At 55.2% G+C, this 20,464-nt stretch overlaps 1 protein-coding gene across 1 annotated transcript in view; it reads left to right on the top strand.

Annotated features, from left to right (window-relative positions):
• The first annotated feature begins 2,735 nt into the window (after positions 1-2,735).
• LOC119107446 (atrial natriuretic peptide-converting enzyme) overlaps positions 2,736-20,464 on the top strand; it is a 35,376-nt gene continuing 17,647 nt past the window's right edge. The window contains exons 1-2 of the mRNA XM_037230890.1: positions 2,736-2,830; positions 20,195-20,295. Of these exons, the coding sequence (XP_037086785.1) occupies positions 20,236-20,295 (60 nt within the window). The 5' untranslated portion in view covers positions 2,736-2,830; positions 20,195-20,235. The remainder of the gene's footprint in view (positions 2,831-20,194; positions 20,296-20,464) is intronic.

The following is a 20,464-nucleotide window of genomic DNA, read 5'->3' on the forward strand; positions in this document are numbered from 1 at the left end:
GAAAAGTACTTAGCCCTTACCTAGTGGCAGTACCCAGGCCTGACCAGGGACAATATCTAGGCATACCCCGGGACAATATTCCAGGCATGACCGAAACAATGCGTAAACAAACCTTCGTCTGACCAAAACCGTGCCATGAAAACACCCAAAACAACACAGCGCTGACCCAAGACAGTACCTGGGCTTACCCCGTGACAATGTACAGGCTCGGCTAAAACAATATCTAGGCCTGACCCGGGGCAATGTCCAGGCCCGACTGAGACAGTGGCTAGGCCTGACCCGGGCAGTGTCCAGGCTCGGCTAAAGCAATACCTAGGCCTGGCCCGGGGCAATGTCCAGGCTCGGCCAAAGCAATACGTAGGCCTGACCTTAACAACGCTTAGACCTATACCGAACAGCATTTGGACCCGAGCCGCGAAAGTACCTGGATCTCACCCGGAATGATACTAGATCTTGCTCGAAAGAGTACCTTGACCTGACCAGAGACAACACCTAGGCTTAACGCGGGAAAATGTCGGGGCCCAACCGCAACAGCAATGAAGCCTAACCGGTAACAATACATAGGCTTAACTAGGGACGATACCTTGGCCCCACCCGGGCGCATCCGTAGCCTTGGTCAGAATAACGCCGCCATTCGCCCAGGGCAGCGCCTAGGCCTGACCCGCGACCGCCACTGAGGTGAACCTGCTAGAGGTGCCTCGGCCTCGGCCTCACCGCGGGAAATAGCCAGGTTTGGCCAGACAATACCTGGATCCCCAATCGAAGACAATACCTGGCTGTGTCCGACCGCAGACAGTGTCGAGGTAGACCCCAGGCGTCAATATAGACGTCTCACTTCAAGCGACAACACCCAGGTCTGACCCGCAGAACCTTCGCTCTTATTTGGGGAAATACTCAGATCGATCCGGGAGTAATACCACGTCCGGGCTGGGGCGCTCCAAAAGACTGGCGCGATGTCCAGGACTCATCAAGACCGATGCCGAGGTTTGATGCGGGAAGCCTGAAACGATGCTTAGGCCCGACCCGGAAAATATGAGGAATGACCCCTAGGCGATGCCCGAGTATGTCCAGGGTATTTTCCCAACAAATACCTTGGTCTGACGTGGACACATCCCTTGGTCCAACCCAGGATCGCACCTAGGTCTGAGCAGGACAATTCTATACCTGACCCGAAACGATGTCTATGCTAACCTCTGAAAAGACATAGGTATGACCAAGGTACCCTAGGTCAAACATAGATGCCCTGCACAAACACCTATGTCGGACTTGGGACAACGGCTAAGTCTGCCACGCAATGATATGACCCGGAGATCAGGATGTGATACAACGATGACTAGGACTGATGGGAGCAGTACACCTCACGCTGACCTGGAGGTCACACATCGGCCCGAATCGGAACGAGCAGATCGATGACATCGGGCCTGATGGGAGTCATTCCTGTGCCTGACTCGTGAATGCGTGGGACGGATCAGGATGGTTTCAGGCAGTCCTGGTGCGCCTCGCAGGTATCAGATGACAGCTGATGGAGGCACAGTGACTGAGATCACGTTGCTGACCGGGACTGGCAGCCTGACAGAAGCGCACATGCTTCAAGTTAGCTCCGCTTTTCGCTGTTCGGTGACGCTGGGATGAGAAGCACGATGGGGGATTTGAACGGTCGCGTGCATGTCGGCGCTCCTGTTCAGTCCTGGGACGCTGTCTGCAATCAAACACAAGCTGCCACTGCGCTAAGATAAGGCCTCGTTCGTCAGCATGCTCCTGTCTCGCTTGCCTCCGCTTGTAAGAACGTGCTCAGCCCCTGCATCCCGGCCTTGGGAGCCCTAACAGAAGCCTTCATTCACATGCGACATTCAGCCTGACCGCAGTGGCAGCAGTGTTGTAGGTGCTTTTAAGCAGTCGTTTCAAATAGCTCCGGACGATGGCAATGCAATATTGAAAAATACACTCACGCGCACCTTTCCACTGCGAGCACCGTAAACGCACCGCGGCATCATTTACTACTATTGCTCCAAAAGGCCACCTGTCTAGTTCGTGACGGATCATAAAAAACTGAGACATCGCAGAGCTTGCACGGGCGGATTAGTCCCCTTGACCGCCATCTCCGTGCCACCACGAGGCGTACGAGAACCGCTCCCGGTGGTGGCGCGGCCCGGAACTCGGCCGACAGCTCTACTGTTTTCAACTGCTGGCGGTGGCGATGGTGCTCCGATAGGGCGCGGCGGGCGGTGCTACCACGACCTCGCGTCGGCCACCGCCCACCCCCTCCCCCTTCCCTCACCCCCATTTTCCTGCCCAACATATAAAAACATCGTAAATCCGTCGCTCGCTAGCGGCAGCCCGGCGCTTATTAATCGACCTGTGGACGTAGCGACATTTCTCAATATCGGCGGCCAGCCGGCGGCCCTAAATTCTGTTTTATTGACCTGGCGTGCCGTTGGCGGGCACAAACAGCAGTCGGCGCCACGCGGCCATTAGGTCATTAGGGTCGCGGCGCCCGCGGGCAGGGCGGCGGCAGACGCGGCGCGGCAGCCGCTCCGTGGTTGCCTCACCTGCCGTCGGCGCGGCGGCCTCCTCGCCCGGGGAGTGATCACCGAATCGGGCCCAAGGTCGAGCGGAAGTGACCCGGGCCGGGGGGCGGGGCCGGCGGCGGAGGAGCCCCGACCCCGGCGGCCGCTGCGCGCGCAGCCGGAACGTCGCCGCCCCGTGCGCGCGCCGTCAGTGACCGGCTGGGAGTCGCGGAGTGCAGACGGGCGAGTGAGGAGTGGGGTCGGTGATGGAGTCGCGCGCTGCCGCCGGGATAAGGAGGCGGACAGCTTGATAACGTTTACAGGTGAGAGCGGCTGGACCTGACAAGGGCTTATCTGGAGGGGAACCGTAGTGACTGGGGCTATATATATATATATATATATATATATATATATATATATATATATATATATGTGTGTGTGTGTGTGTGTGTGTGTGTGTGTGTGTGTGTGTGTGTGTGTGTGTGTGTGTGTGTGTGTGTGCGCGCGCGTGTATGTCGGTCATGCAAGCCGCGTAGCTGCCCGCGCGGCGCGGAATCACTCACCTTCGACTGCCGTCATCTGTCATCCTTGGATCCAAAAACTAGATGCATCATCTGCGACGTCTGGAAGCATTGTCCTCTGATGCGTGCGTTTGGAAATAATCCATTAATCTCGGCAAGACGCCTGCTGGCATTAGTCTTTGGCCGATTTACCATCTGCCGTCTAAAGGCCAGATGTCTGAGTCACTTAAACGCTGCGCTTCTCCGTGCTGAAATAATTCTGCTAGGCCATGGGCCTCCGGATGGGACAATGTTGCTCCGATTACAGTTAGGCGGCTTCGAGAGCATCACGTAATTCCCCTGAAAAGAGCATGGTAACGGTCCCCGATGTGCCGGTGTATGCTGATCTGCAGGTGCGAGGCTAGTGATTACAATAATCACCGCCTAGTGCTCGTGCCCAGATGTTCTCTCTACTGAACAGCTCAGTCTTCCGGACAAGAGCATTTGCACCGATGATATCAGCTTCTAAACAGCGCGCAGGGGTGAACGCCCAGCTTGACTTGAGACTGCGTCTCTCGGTCCCTTGGAAGTCCGTTCCGCGCCCTCTCGCTCCACATCCCGCCCGTGTCCATCAGCCGTCTGCCGTCTAAGAATCTCCGTCAGCCCCAGTGGGCGTTTAAGTACACAGTCGCCTGCCGAAACAATCCCGGCTTTGTGCTCCGCGGAAGAGAAGTGTGCACCTCAAACATGCAGCAGCCCCTTGTCTGCAGGTGCGCATAACTGAAGCGGAGTTTAGCCGGCAGTGGAGCCAATTCCGCGTCTGCTGGATGGGAGCAGACTGAACGGGATAGCTCTATAAGGCGAACTGTCCACATGGACCGTCTCGAGTTAGACCAGATATCGATTATTGCAGGACGAATGACCGTAAATTTCCCTGACTTGTAGGCAGCAGTAAAAGGTCATTGCGATTTGCATCGGCACATGCAGTGCATGAAACAAAGGATTCGATCCGGATCCTTAAACTTTCAAGTGTTCCAAGCTGTAATACACATCAATGTCGTTATTATTATTTTCCCATGTTCACGTCTGCACATTGCAGAGTAAATTTAGACTTTCTCTGAGAACAAACGGCGCGTTTGAAGCGTTAAGCGCTGAGCGACGAACACTCATAAACACGATATATATATATATATATATATATATATATATATATATATCCATGTATGTTTGTCCTGAAATGCCCAGGATATATTCACTTCGTTCACCGTAATGTGATTGCATCGAAAACAGTATGTACGACATTGATAGGTCTTTGCGGTTCTGATGAGCTGAGCGTAACAACCAAGCTCACCTGTGTGGGACGCTCGTCCCGAATGCGTGTCAAAAATGGAAGAAAACCTCCAAAAAAGAGGCTGCAGCCGTTTGGTAGAATTTGGTCTACAATATGTCGCTCAGAAGAGACCAAGATCGGATAACGGGAGGCGTGGCACTCTTACTTTTGATCCACTTTTTTGGAGCTGCAGTTTGTAGTCACGCTCCGAGACATAGCCCAGGCGCGTGATCAGTACTTGCGGACTCCAAGCATTGCCGTTGGAATGCACCAAAACCACGCTTCGTCGCGTGTCCTCGCCTTACTTGGGCACATATCAGCGGGCAAGCAGGTGTGAACGGTTCTATTTCCTCGTGATATGTGGCTGTGTGATCATCAATTTTCTCGTCAGCACGGCACCTGCCTGTCACCACAATTTTTCACTCCAGTCACTGCGACAGGCATATCGGCACATGTGCCGCGGACAGGTGGCACAACGGCACATGTGCCGCGAACAGGTGGCACACCGGCACATGTGCCGCGGACAGGTGGCACATCGGCACATGTGCCTCGGGCAGGTGACTTATCGTGCTTTGAGCGGAGGGAACCGGGCTCAAACCTCCGCATGGCGTGATTATATCTCTAGCCAGATCGTAACAACTTTTATACGGGGTAGGAGGCTGAGACTCCGGCAATCATGGCAGTTACATGCATCTGGGAGTTATCTAGCGATTACCATGAATGCCCTGAACTCACGGAAATGGAATACAATGTTTTTTCAATAACAGAAGGTTGTGAGTGGTGTGGTTTTGAGTGGTAAGTACTGCTTTTGAGTCGGCTTAAGAAGCTGTTCCAAATGGCAATGGACCGTAGGTGATTAGCGTAAACCCATAAATAAATGCAACTGCCAACGATTTACAGCTTTTGCTACCATAACCAAAAACGTGTGAATAGAGTAAGCAAATGAAACACACGCGTAACGTTTTGAGAGTCCTTTACTCTGCGTGCTGAGGAAGCGACTCCCTTGGAAGTTGTACGTCCTCGGTTACCACCTTCGACCCCAAATCCCGTGGAATTACGGGATTTGTAAGTATAAAGTAAGCAAATGAAACACACGCGTAACGTTTTGAGAGTCCTTTACTCTGCGTGCTGAGGAAGCGACTCCCTTGGAAGTTGTACGTCCTCGGTTACCACCTTCGACCCCAAATCCCGTGGAATTACGGGAAATCAGTGTGATAGCTAGATGGTCGTGGTAAATAGATTATCGCAGAACTAATTCTGATTTCATCCCAAGTGGGAAATCCACGTATTAGAGGAGATTAAACCCACATGCAGAAGAGGTTAAAGCCGTTTCCACGAAGCCTTTCACATGTTGTATGCTACAAGTAATTTTCTTAAGAGAAAGCCGCGACATACAGAGCCCTGACATAAGGTCATGGAACTCCTATGAAACCAGTAGCTATGATATATATATATATATATATATATATATATATATATATATACGTATGTTCGTGTGAAATGAAATATTTCATATCATGGTTTCTTTGTTACTTAATATCTCTTGTCCCTCGTTACGTCTCCTGCTGATACCTCATGTTGTAACCCCGTGTTTAATGTTAAATGGCGCGTTTTTTCGTGTTCCTACTTGCCTTTTCTGGATTTCCCGGCGCCCGTCATTGGCTAAGGGAGGAGCGCGGGCCGGCATAACGTACCCTGTGTGCGTCTTTGATCGGCATTGACACACAATCTGACAGATTCGTGAAAACAGCTCCAGAAGCAATCACCCGTCTACATTCATCCGAGTGTGTAACGCCCATGCGTTTGTTCTAAATATAACTATCTCCTCGCATAGGCACAATCCCCAGATAGGCTTGTACTAGACCGTGGGCATTAACCGATATCAAATGAGCTTATTCTGTTCATGAACGCAATGCGCACCTCCCAAACCACTTGGAGATTATTTTCCCCAGTAATCGTTACGCCGCATCTGATTCTACTTCACTTCCACCTTATGGCGACCACAACTGGCTTCGCCATTCGTGCGCCTCCCCAGCGTTATCACCCAATGTTTCCCATCACGGATCGCCTACACCCCAGTGACCGTCTGCGTCACCTCTGAACGGCTCCGGGCGGCACCCATCCATCAGGTGCGCCCGCGGGAGCTCGCCCCGAGAAAGGCGTGGCATGATTATGTCCTGAATGGCCAAGGTCGCGCGCCTCTCTCCCGATTTCCGCCCAGATAATGCCGGGCGGCACGCAACGCCGCGCTGCCATTTCTCAACGTGCGCTGCCGCCCGCGGCCCCGGCGCGCTCCCGTTGGGGGCGTGACCGAGTGACGGGGCACGCGCTCGCTTAGCCCGGGTTATGTGCGGCTGACGCATGCGCCCGAAAAAGCCGTGTCTTTTGGTATGTTGCTCTTGCCCGTCGAAAAGTGGAAGTGCGTCGAACTGTTGACTGTACTAAGTGTCCAAAAAGCGTGGATAGATCTTAATCACTAAAACTCCGGTAGGTAGCAGATGAGCCTAACCCCCCCCCCATCCCACTTGACTACCTCTGTGCTGATTTGAGAATGGTTAGGGTCGCCGCTGCCGCGCACCGCAACACAGAGGTCATGACCTTAGACCCGTTCGTTCTGGGAACGGTAACAGCGCCAGCTGTTACGCCTTCATCGGTAAAGTTTTTTGTTCGGGTGTGGCCAATTGTCCTTCGGTAGAGCCTACCCCGGCTTGTGTGATCTGGGTTTTTACGTGCCGCTGCGGTCGTGACGGGCGTAAGTCAGGCCGGTTAGCCCCGGCTGACACGAGCCTATTCAGATCGTCATGAAACAGAGCGCGCTGGCACGAACCCGCTGCAGCGTGAGGCTCATTCCGCTCTCTCACATTGAGAACAATCTCCATTGTTGTCGTGGTTCATCACGAAGTTAAATGAGAAGCGGGCTACGGAGGTTGGACGCGTCCCTTCTTTTGCGCGGCCCTGAAAATTGCAGAGCATGCGTGTGTCGCCGGCCAGCTGTTGGCTAAAAGTCTTGTTTCGAGCGAGTGATCTTCAGGTAGCAGCAGCTAGCAACCCGATCATTTTGGGTGAAGGCTAGACAAGAAAACTTATTTTTTTGCCATCCACGGCGTAATTAATTTGTTCGTATCGCACCATGAAGCTAACAGAGACTTAAAAATCCTTAAAAAAATAACTACCAGTGATTCTGGGTACTGCATCGTCACATAAGTGCCATCCATAGACCCTACATTTTCTCCTTGCGGAAATCTTCGAAGCGCCGCGTTAGCGGCAGAACCGTTCTCAAAACTCGAGCGGGATTGTTGCCTGACCTGCCCCGGCCGCGGCCGCAGCGGAGAGTCAGGCGCGGCGCCGTGCCGCTGGGGGGGGGGGGGGGGCGCCGGCGGATGCACGGCGAGGCTATCGCCCCCTCCCGGCCTGCGCCTCCTTTCTAAGCCACGCCGGCGAAGGCCGCCCATGGGCCGGGGTGCCTCCTGGTCTGCTGGCTGCGCCGCCGCCGGTCCGTTGCGTAAGGATGCGCTGCAAGTGTCTGCAGTGCGGCGGCGCCCGCAGGCCGCCGCTTTACATAATCCGATTGGGACGTGCCATTGGGTTTGTGTCCTGATTTTTGCGCGGTCTCAGCTGGTTCCAGCTTCGAAGAAGATGTGAGCACGTGCCATGTGGAGCGATATGACTGAGCCGTGTGGAGCGATACGACTGTACCGTGCAGAGCGATAGGACTGTGCCGTGTAGAGCGATAGGGCTGTACCGTGTAGAGCGATACGACTGTACCGTGCAGAGCGATAGGGCTGTGCCGTGTAGAGCGATAGGGCTGTACCGTGTAGAGCGATAGGACTGTACCGTGTAGAGCGATAGGGCTGGGTCGTGTAGAGCGATAGGACTGTACCGTATAGAGTGATAGGGCTGTGCCGTGTGGAGTGAAAGGACTGTACCGTGTGGAGCGATAGGACTGTACCGTGTAGAGCGATAGGACTGTGCCGTGTAGAGCGATAGTTCTGTGCCGTGTGGAGTGATAGGACTGTACCGTGTAGAGCGATGGGACCGTACTGTGTGGAACGATAAGACTGTACCGCGAGGAGCGATAGGACTGTACCGTGTAGAGCGATAGGACTGGGCCGTGTAGAGCGATAGGACTGTACCGTATAGAGCGATAGGGCTGTGCCATGTGGAGTGAAAGGACTGTACCGTGTGGAGCGATAGGACTGTACCGTGTAGAGCGATAGGACTGTACCGTGTAGAGCGATAGGTCTGTGCCGTGTGGAGTGAAAGGACTGTACCGTGTGGAGCGATAGGACTGTACCGTGTAGAGCGATAGGACTGTACCGTGTAGAGCGATAGTTCTGTGCCGTGTGGAGTGAAAGGACTGTACCGTGTGGAGCGATAGGACTGTACCGTGTAGAGCGATAGGACTGTACCGTGTAGAGCGATAGTTCTGTGCCGTGTGGAGTGAAAGGACTGTACCGTGTAGAGCGATAGGACTGTACCGTATAGAGCGGTAGTTCTGTGCCGTGTGGAGTGAAAGGACTGTACCGTGTGGAGTGATAGGACTGTACCGTGTAGAGCGATAGGACTGTACCGTGTAGAACGATAGGACTGTACCGTGTAGAACGATAAGACTGTACCGTCAGGAGCGATAGGACTGTTGTCGGCGGTTCGAGCTGACTGGGCCTGTTGGGGGCAACTTGGGCCAAGGGACACAGTGTGCATGTCATGTCATTAAGACAGAATGCTGGAAGCTGTGTAACTAAGTGGTTGATCGCTCTTGAACGCAAATCGTCATAAGTACATCTCCATTCCGCTTTGGAATAGCCAGGCTTGTGCTTACGACAGTTTTAAGGTCACGTCTTAGTCCTCTCTCAAAAGCATTTCCGCGCCGTTCGCCCCTGGGTGCCACCACCTGTCTGACGGCGCTACTGAGCACGGGATCACCGGTCCCACGGTTGCGCGAACTCGCCTCCGCCCGGCATTCACACGGCCGAGGCGCTGCTGCCCGGCGTGATGGATAGGTCAGCCCGCCGAGCGGCGCCGCAGTGCGGGAGGCGGCTCCGGGACGCATTGTGCCGCCAGGCCCGGCGCCTCCCGCGATCCGCCTCTCCGGGACGGCTCCAGCGAGCCGCGGGCTGGGACTCGGCACTCCACCAGACGCCTGCTATCTGATCAGACTCCGGCTGCAGTTCGGGGCGGTACAGGCATTTCGAAAGTAAAAGCGACCCGCGCGCGCAGCGAACGCGGCGCGGCCTGGTTTCGGTAGTGCGCGTATTCAGCCAGATGGTGTTCCGTGTGCCATTCACGGGGATCATTGGCAGAGCGTGCGTAGGCTGATCCCGGTTCTACGGGCCATTGAGTGTTGGGCACAACATCACTGCAAACTGACACGATACTCCGATAATCGCGCGTTCCGATGCTGATAGGCCAACCAGAATGGGTACTGGGAACGTTTCATCATGTTCCTGCCAGTGACAAGTACCTCTGACAGCTTTGAACTTAAAGGTACGACAAAACATCAGCCGCTCTACTCGCCGCGATAGCTCTCTCGTCATAGTTGGGATGTTCGCCATGTTCGTGGTGTCAGTGGTGTAGTTTTCCATCATCACTCCTTGTGAGACGCCTAAGTCACACCATATCTCGGGATCTATAACGCCCCAACTGGTCTTTGTTGGGCTTAAGCAGAAGAATGTGTCGGCTAAGACTTGCGGCACGACCAGATCCGCTGCGAGGCATCATCTCGGATGGGCTCCTCTGAAAAATGCAGTCTGCGTTTTTGTTCTTATGAGCCGTTAAGGTCGCCGACCAAGTAGCCCGCTCTCCAGACCAGTTGCCTAGTTTACAGGCAGCCCAACACGCCGCGTTTCAAACAAGAAACTGTACGGAGCTGTCGTGCTTGGAGGTCATCATTGTCGTGTGAGTCGTACACCTTCATTTGCACGCGGAACTAACTTTAGGAGGATCAGGAGAAATGTGGGTAGGATCAGTGGCTTTTCTCTTTCCTATGGCTCTTTCCTTCCTTTTTTCTCGTATGCACTATCTAAAGTCATTTCAAGCACAGGCATCACGCATCAGTTCATAGCTGCCATTTTACTGTAACTGTATGCACTTTGCTGTAGGGGGTCCTGCTTTTGTTCGTGGGTGGGGGGGGGGGAGAGGGGCTAACGGCACGGGGATAAATACGACTCATGCACTCTATCATTGCTGACATGGGGGGGGGTGGGGGGGTACGTCTGGCCTCTCTCATCTGAGGGGGAGGGGCTAGCAGCACTAGGACGAATGTAACGCATGCAGGCGGTCATCACTGACACGAGAGGCATGTCTGAGCTCTCTCGTCTGGCAGTGTGACAGCATTCAACATGATGATGTGCCGCAGCCTCTCGTGACTGCGGTATCAACACTCACAGAGCGCCGGCGCCCGACGTCCTGACACTGCGCAGAGGAGACGGACGGTATGCCAGTCTCTGCATGCCGGCAGAGCTGCGCAGAGGAGACGGACGGTATGTCAGTCTCTACATGCCGGCAGAGCTGCGCAGAGGAGACGGACGGTATGTCAGTCTCCGCATGCCGGCAGAGCTGCGCAGAGGAGACGGACGGTATGCCAGGCTCCGCGTGCCGGCAGAGCTGCGCAGAGGAGACGGACGGTATGCCAGGCTCCGCGTGCCGGCAGAGCTGCACAGAGGAGACGGACGGTATGCCAGGCTCCGCGTGCCGGCAGAGCTGCGCAGAGGAGACGGACGGTATGCCAGGCTCCGCGTGCCGGCAGAGCTGCGCAGAGAAGACGGATGAAATTCCAAGCTCTGCGCGCCGGCAGAGTTGCAGCGTTTGGGGATTCGGGACAGCTGGAGCGTCGTTTGAGAGTCGGCCGGGCTCGGCCGCGTGCCAGCGTAACCGGGTCACGGCCGGGCCGTGAATAATTCGTATTCATTAGCTGATTAATAATCCGTAGGCCGTGGTCATTCCGGATTGGTTAAGAATCGGTAACGGCATTTGCCTATCCGCCAATCTGAAATGCTGTTACGGGGCGGTGCAGCAAATGCATGGGCATGTTATTGACCTATTTGTTAGAGAAAACATCTGCCCAATTCTTGTTAACTTGCCCAACTCTCTTCTACAGTAAGAGATTGAACCATCTGGAGGGGGCCATTATGTCAGATGCTGCCTGATTTCAAATAGAGTCCGTATTCATCCTCCAAAACCGATTCAAGTCGAGTGGAGACAAATTGTAGTTGTCAAAAACTATATAAAACCTGAAGCATAACGTGAAGTATACGGAAAGCATACCGTTACCTTGACTTACGTCTGCTTTGCTGTTAGTGGAGTTGATTCAGTTGGGCATGATGCCAGTGTTGTCCACTTACAGTGGATGGGACTTACATGTTAGCCAAATGATGCTGTTCGACTGCGTTAATGCTTACGGGCCACTGCTTATCGGACGTGACATTGACTCATAGACGACTTTTAGGCCGTTAGAAACGGATATGGCATCGAAAACATCTGCACGGCGTGTGCACCGGGGGCCGGACTGCGGGGCAATGCCTGAAGCACAGTCGGGGGTCATCTCAGTGTCATCTCAGTGTAGTGTGCGATGCGATGCCTCATGGTAGTGTGCAGTGATTCAGTCCAATGAAAGATGCAAGAAAGTGCGCCGGTTGTCCGACTGCCCCCCCCCCCCCCCCCCAAGGGCGTCCAGCTCCCGCGAAATGACACAGGCGCACTGGCAGACGTCCGAATGGCTTTACCTGGAGAGAAGACTTCAACAGAGCACACATCAACCCTGACGAGGGGGGGGGGGGGCGGGATGTGACATCCCAGGGGACAGTAGCTAAATACCATCTAGCGTCTGTGCTACCTTTTCTTGAGCTTTCTATTGCTGCATCATGGTGTGTTGCAGTGAAAAACATGGAGACTGACGTTATTTTGGCGCCTTTGCTCCACGTTCTTCTCCGATGGCTGTGGCCCCACATACGTTACCGCAGGGAAAGGACACCGCTTGTGTGCCTGCCCTTGTGTGCGCCGCTGTGCGCAGGAAAACAAGGTCGGCGAAAAAGCTGCGGAATGTCCTCAATATTGTGCGGGTTTCACGATGGTGGAGCTTGAGCTGGCTTGACTCCTGTGAGTCACTGTTAATTGCTCACGACACTATCCGGCAGCTTGTCAGATACATCTTTTACTAGGCTGGAATCTTTCCAGCGGGAAAATGTTTGACAGGTTTGCTATGTATAACATTTTTGCGTTGGGTTAAGCCTCGAGCTTTTCCTTTGATTCATGCAGCATCGAAGCTTCTGAGATACCCATCTGACATTCTCAAAATCTTCCAACCGGACTTGCAGATAGCACCCATGTCAAGGTTTCTCAGCCTTGTAATGCGTGACTGTAGCCTTAGACCATCCTTTTTTATGGCAGCATACTACTCAGAGCACCCGATATATATATTTTAGTTGCCTTGTCAGCCTCATAAATCTGTCTCATGAGACCTGGCTCATAGGAAACACGTCTCTGCCTCTCCGAGGCAGCAGAGGCGTAGCCATGGGCGCAAAAAGCGAGATTCCGCCAGCATTTCTGCATTTTCGCACCTTAAGTGGCAACTGACAGAAAGCTTAAAATCGGCGCACTCTTGGAATGGAAAACACGGTGAGACATGTTCCCATGGAGCGAGTGCATTCAAACATATATAACTTACAATCTTCTTCGGTGGCCCTATGATGAGTTGATACTTTTCTAGCCTGAGGGACTGGTTAGTCTCATTCTGAGCTAGCGTTTGGTGCCGATGGGTCGTCGATGCTGTTCGCGACCAAGGGAGCGGTTGATGCCGTTCCAGACCGATGGAGCGGCCAATGGTGTCCAGGGCGTGGTGCAGCTCGGCACTGACGGCCGTCAAATTCAGACTGTCAGATTCAGATACAGACGAATAGTGGCTCGGAATACTTAATTCCACCCAACGGTCTGGACTCCGACCCAGCCAAAACCTTATCAGTTTCATACCGCTATCCACCGATTGATGTCTAAATACCACTACCTCTCTCCCGACGGCTCCCGCTGCGCGGCCTGCCGCACCACAATCGCTCCGTCACAGCCATTCGTTACCCGATCCGACACCCCCATTGATTTCGCCACAGTCTGGGGGTCCTGCCAGTTGTGCCGTAACACCGACGGCGGGCCAGGGATCGGCTTGATGCCAGGCATCTAATATTCGCCGCCCACGCGAGGCCAAAACAGATGCGACCGGCACCGAGCCGAGTCGACCTCGTCGCCTCCAGGGAAGCGTGTCCCTGCACTTGCGGCGGCGGTGGGCGCTTCTAAGGTGCAGCCAGTAGAGCACGCTCTGGGTTATTTCGAGAGGACGAGTGTTTGTGCTTTCATGTTACGTCAGCTGCTGTTTGTGCATGCTATATGATTGTTATTCAATCGCTATTGCAAAATGCATTTCGCATGACTATAATTTAACGGGACTAACAAATTCAATCGTTTTATGAAGGTGCACTTGCTACACTAGCAGCACGGAAAGTTTGAAACACTTGCATGCTGTGCGATATGCTTTTATGGCACGAACAATTAATAGTTGTACTTTATATCACAGCTTCGTAATATCTCACGTAAATGTCGCCTGTGTCCCCGCGCGAAACTATACGCCGTCGGTGGCCTCGCCTCTCCTCCGAGCGGCCGTGGCTTGCCGTTGTGTCTGCCACAGCGGGAGTGTCCTGGCGGCATATGGCCTTTGGAGACGGTGTGTTTGGTGCTGGGGATCCGCTCAGCGGCGCATCGGATTGTCCGTGCCAGCCCAGCCGACCTCGGTCTGGAGATGGTGTGCCCAGCCCAGCCGACCTCTGGTCCGGCTTTGAAGATGGACGGACAGCGTATCTTCAATCTTGATGTCTGTGCTAACCATCATAATTAGGTTTATCCGAAGCTCAGTAGCTTTGAGACGGCAAGTCTTGGCTTGACACCATTTATTCATGCCAGTCAGGACCGACCAATGGCGTACCCTCCATGAACAGCATTTAAGTGGTCTCCTTTCCTTTCTGCGTACTAGTTGCTGACTTTGATGGATTTATGCCCGAATGCTCCAGCATTGATGACACTACCTGAAATATATGCATCAACGACGAATAGTTTGGAAGATGCGAGCGAGGACAAACACCATCTGTATCTCGTTTATTCCTATGCAAACATCCATTCCAACAATCTGCCGAAGGTCTCCCCCGCCTTTCTCTGCCTCGGCTTACGTCTTTGAAATTGGCTACATACCCGATAAGCGGCTACATGCCCGATAAGCGGCGCGGGCGAAACATGCGGGCCTTTTCTCCCAGCAACCATCGTTTTCAAGGCTATAGAACAAGTTTCAAAAAGACGGGTCGGCGTATAAGAAGACATCTCAGACTTATCAGTGGAGAGCGCCGCTTAGCCCCGGTATAGATGTCTGGACCTATCTCCGACAGCACGTAAATTCCCAGTAGGATCTTCTCACTCGTTTGCGTCTGCCGTCAGCGCGTTCGAGTCCGTTGCATCTATCCGGGCCTCAGTGGTGCCTTATTGGTCCCATCTTGATGATCTACCATTTTTTGATATGGTGGCGGTTTGCTCGAGTCAGAGCTACTATCTACCCGGATTCGAGCATGTCACTTACGCTGGTCTAAAATTGTGGCATGTCAAGGCTACAGCTGTAAATCATGACGAGTATGTAGCCAAAAAAATCTGATCACCTCATCCTGTGATGCGATGATCAGATGCGCGAACCTGCCATACCGCATTTGATAACCAACCACTCATACCAGCCACAGGTGTGTATTTCAAAGCCCCTGATCCGCATCGGCAACGAATTCCGCGATCAACCCGGAGCCGACCAGCGACTGTTCCGTCGGTCCGAAGCTGTCAGGGACACTCCGTTACATCCAACCTGTCACTGCAACGGTCGCCACTTCAGGCATCCCGCCCTGGATAATGGATGCCGATCTATGCAGAGCCTGGCACCACCAGAGCGGCTTACGCTCCGAGCGACCGCGAGCGGGCTGGCAGGACTCGTCATCGGTCCGCCGGCGGGAGCGGACCCGCACAGCCGGTCCAAGCGGGGCCCGTTACGCCACTGCGGTCATAAATCAGCACTGGCCTGTCCCCTGGGGCGAGAGAGCATGGATGCGACCGTGGATGGACCGGGGACGAGTCAGGCGCTGGGGTGAGGTAACGGCGCCACTGGTGACACCCGAGGACTGGGGCGCGGCAACGGCGCCACTGGTGACACCCGAGGACTGGGGCGCGGTAACGGCGCCACTGGTGACACCCGAGGACTGGGGCGAGGTAACGGCGCCACTGGTGACACCCGAGGACTGGGGGGAGGTAACGGCGCCACTCTTGACACCCGAGCACTGGGGCGAGGTGACGCAAGCAATGGTCTGGATCCAGAGGGCGGGTGCCCGATCGCATCGCAAATGGATCACAGGATCGCTTAGTGATTGGATCGGGGTTCCCTTCTGTTGTGACTTCGTTTTTGGGATAGCCCATGTTATGACGAGCAGGCTCCGCGGAGGACACCTAACATGCCAGAATCGGCAAACAGGCTGCGGCCTGGCGTGAGTTTGCAGTCCCAACTGGGAACATCTGAATGGCGGAGTCGTTTATCAGGACTGGAAATGCATTTGAGGGCTGGTGTGAGATAGCGGCATCCACGGGACCGATCTAGCTGCAGGGTAACGTGACGGCGCGGCAACGTGGACAAATGATTGATTCTGGGCAGAGGTGGTGGTTGTCGCTGGTAATATTTCCGGACACTTGTTAGATCTATAAGATATTTCAGATATTTCGGTCGCCATAGTATTTGATCACACTCACATCAGATGTTGATCTGACATGTAGGGTCGGGTGCCAGGTTTCTCTGATGGCGGAGCTATCCGCTGTGATGAAACGACCAGTTACTCGAGCGCCCGTCGCTATATGGTTCAGCTAAACGAACGTGTCAGGAGTGAACGCGGCAATAGACTAAGGACGCGTATCGTGCGGGCTGGGATATCACGTCACTCTGGGACACGTGAGATGCCCTGGTGCGAGGGCACAGTCTCTGCTGAGGACGCAAGCGCGCGTGGGCTGGACGACAGACCGTAATGAGGACAGATGAGGCACCGGGGCGAGGCAGCAGTCCCCGCACTGGGTGCGCTGAACGTGCGGTGGCGGGCAACAGATCTCTCCTGGGACGGAGACGCCCTGGTCTGAGGCAACCGTCCCCATTGGGGACACCCGAAGCGCGGGTGAGGCAACGGCCGTGTGCGCCGGGCGCCGCCTTTCACGGCGTCACCTCTGGCCGCGTCCCGTGACCCTCTGGGAGCCGCCCCGCTGCAACCGAGCGGGGCGCGGCCAGACGCGGCGCCGCCCCGGCCGCCCGCCTGGCCGCGGGTTCACCGGTCGCCGCCGGAACGGTCCGTTGACGAGCCACGCGCGCCTGTTTACAAGACCGCGCGTAATTGATAAGGCGCGCCGGCGGGCCACAAAGCGTGCCCGCGGTTTGTTGCCGCGGTTGCGCGAGCCGTTTGTCGCCGCGGCGCGCGCCGCCGGCCGGACGCGTCTCGCGGGTCTCGCGTGGCGCGGCGCCGCCCGCGGCGGTGGAGAGACGAGGCCTCACCGAGGCGGTGCGCGTGGCGCGGCCGGTTTGATGGACGGCCGGCGGCCGGCGGTGACGCAAACAAACGGAATTTTAAGGGGATGGGAGACCTGGCTGGTGACCTCAGCTCCCACGCAGCCCGCCATTCGGGCGTGTGGCCGGGCGTCGGCCGGCGCGCGATCGGCTGGTGCGAGAGGGCCTTCGCCGCGCTGAACGCCGGCGTCGCGGAAGACCTCTCCAGGCGGCGGTGCCGGCCGGCCGAACCCGGAGCGTGGCGACGGCACGCAGGCCCACGCCGCGCTGGCCGGCCGCCGTGGGTAATGGGTGCCGGAGCCAGGGTCACGGTCGCGTGGCTGTCCTCGGCGGTGGGCGGGCCGAGGGAGGCCACCAGGCCACCGATGGCGGAAACATGGTCACGGCAATGTCCGGCGTCAAAGGTTGAGTCAGAGCAGAAGCTGGGTCCCTACAACGGATCCTGTTGACCGAGATCCAGGTCCTGTCATTGATGGCGCCCCGTGGAGACGGGATTCACATCAGGAGGCGTCAGGGTAGAGGTGTCTATAGAGGTCCCGGGTGATTTGGGGCAGGGTTGGGGGTGTTCCATTGTCAGTTTGCGATGGGGATGCAGCTCTCGCCTCCTATTCATTAATCCGGTTGCAGTAATGGATTGGGAACAGCAAAGGGATCGTGCCGCTTTATGTGAAAGTATCGCGTTGCGCAGTGGCTAGTTGGGCCTGCACTTACCATCACGAACAGTAATTATCAAATTAGCATATCTTCACGCCGCTTACGGGAGGCAAAATCAGCCCATGGCGGAGATGTGGCGCAACTCGAGCAGTTTGTCTACGGCGGTAATGTTCGCGATTCACATTACATTCACACGGTCTCAATGTCTAAAGTGTGACCGATCCGGATTTTTCGTCCTTTTTACTACAACTACCCGAACGGGGGTTAATCGTTTCGCCCGTATGCCAAGGCCACCAACGAACGACAAAAACACCGTCATGCCTCATCACAAGCAGCGACTGAAAATGAGTGCATGACCAAGATTCCGACAACTGGAGGTCACCCAGTCATTACGTCATGCGACACCGAAAAAAGACAATTGTGTCCCGCTCTCACCACTGACAACCAGCGACCAACCAGGAGAGAGGCCGGAGCCCAACCCGGCCGGCTCCTCGCCCGTCATTGGCTGGTGCGTGGGACACGCCGCTCGCGGCCAAAGACGCCCTCGTCGCCTATGTAGTCGGGGCGCGTACGGCATCGACAAACGGTCCTCGCACGTCCTTTGTCTTCCGTGACGCCACGGCTTGCGCAAGCCGCCTGCCGAGGAGCGATGGGGTCGACTGGGGTCGGGGTATGCACTTAGCAGGTGTCCGTGGGATTAGTCACTGTCAGGAGCTGTTGAGGGCTGGCGCCGTTGTGCTGTTCACAACTGTAATTAGGCGTTGAAATTGATATGCCCGCTACCGTGCCGGTGCCTAATGTCTCAACCACTCCACCCAGAGCCGACGTGTCCAAGGCTGTGCCCACGGCAAATTTTTTCCACCGTTTTGTTCATCGCTGACGCACTAAGTGCCGCGTCCACAGCTGATGTGCCAACTACCGCGTCCAGGGTTGGTTTGTCGACTGCCTAAATTACAGCTGACGTGTTGGCTGCCGAGTGCGGAGGCTGAAGTGCTAACCGACGCGTTGACAGATATTCCGTCATAACATCCACACCTTGTACTGACCGTCGTCCACAGATGACGCGTTGACGGTTAATCTGTCATAACATCCACACCTTGTACTGACCGTCGTCCACAGCTGACGCGTTGACGACTAATCCATCATAACATCTACACCTTATACTGAATGTCGTCCACAGCTGACGTGTTGACAGTTAATCCGTCATGACATCCACACCTTGTATTGACTGTCGTCCACAGCTGAGGTATCTATTGTTTTGTCGACAGGTGATGCGTTTCAGGTCTTGTCCTTAGTTCACAGGTGATGTGTCCATGGCCACGTATGATGCTGATTATTGCTGATGGTGCAGATGATGGCAAAGACTGCCGTGTTCATCGCTGATAAGTAGACTGTCAGGTTTGCAGCTGGTTGTGGACTACCGGATACGCAGCTGATGTGTGGACCAACGGGTCAGCAGCTGGTGTGTGAACTACCGGATCCACAGCTGATGTGTGGACTGCCGTGTCCGCAGCTGGTGTGTTGATCATTGCGTTCCTGTTTCCACAGCTGATGTGTGGACTGCCGTGTCCGCAGCTGGTGTGTTGACCATTGCGTTCCTGTTTCCACAGCTGATGTGTGGACTGCCGGGTCCGCAACTGGTGTGTTGATCATTGCGTTCCTGTTTCCGCAGCTGATGTGTGGACTGCCGGGTCCGCAACTGGTGTGTTGATCATTGCGTTCCTGTTTCCACAGCTGATATGGGGACTGTCAGGTCCACAGCTGGTGTGTTGATCATTGCGTTCCTGTTTCCACAGCTGATGTGTGGACCGCCACGTCCGCAGCTGGTGCGTTGATCATTGCGCTTCTGTTTCCCCAGCTGATGTGTGGACTGCCGGGTCCGCAGCTGGTGTGTTGATCATTGCGTTCCTGTTTCCACAGCTGATGTGTGGACTGCCGTGTCCGCAGCTGGTGTGTTGACCATTGCGTTCCTGTTTCCACAGCTGATGTGTGGACTGCCGGGTCCGCAACTGGTGTGTTGATCATTGCGTTCCTGTTTCCGCAGCTGATGTGTGGACTGCCGGGTCCGCAACTGGTGTGTTGATCATTGCGTTCCTGTTTCCACAGCTGATATGGGGACTGCCAGGTCCACAGCTGGTGTGTTGATCTTTGCGTTCCTGTTTCCGCAGCTGATATGGGGACTGCCAGGTCCACAGCTGGTGTGTTGATCATTGCGCTTCTGTTTCCACAGCTGATGTGTGGACTGCCGGGTCCGCAACTGGTGTGTTGATCATTGCGCTTCTGCTTCCACAGCTGATGTGTGGACTGCCGTGTCCGCGGCCGGTGTGTTGATCTTTGCGTTCCTGTTTCCGCAGCTGATATGGGGACTGCCAGGTCCACAGCTGGTGTGTTGATCATTGCGCTTCTGCTTCCACAGCTGATGTGTGGACTGCCGGGTCCGCGGCCGGTGTGTTGACCATTGCGCTCCTGTTTCCACAGCTGATGTGTGGACTGCCGGGTCCGCAGCCGGTGTGTTGATCTTTGCGTTCCTGTTTCCGCAGCTGATATGGGGACTGCCAGGTCCACAGCTGGTGTGTTGATCATTGCGCTCCTGTTTCCACAGCTGATGTGTGGACTGCCAGGTCCGCAGCTGCCGCCCCCGTCATGGCAGCAGCACAGCGACGATCACCTTCCGGGAGGCTTCTACCGACCTTTGCTTTACTGGTAAGACGCCTGGAACCATGATCATCCCGTGGTTACGGCCAACTTACATTTTTTCTTCAGCTACGCCGGACGTCATACCCCGCGCTCCATCCTTGCGTTCCGTGAGCCAACCCATAAGTACACTTTGCGTTCGAATTTTCAGGAACACAGCCGTTATCTTTTCAGCATG

Source organism: Pollicipes pollicipes, unplaced genomic scaffold (assembly GCF_011947565.3).
Source record: "Pollicipes pollicipes isolate AB1234 unplaced genomic scaffold, Ppol_2.1 Scaffold_6686;HRSCAF=7923_pilon_pilon_pilon, whole genome shotgun sequence".
NCBI classification, from domain to species: Eukaryota; Metazoa; Arthropoda; class Thecostraca; order Pollicipedomorpha; family Pollicipedidae; genus Pollicipes; species Pollicipes pollicipes.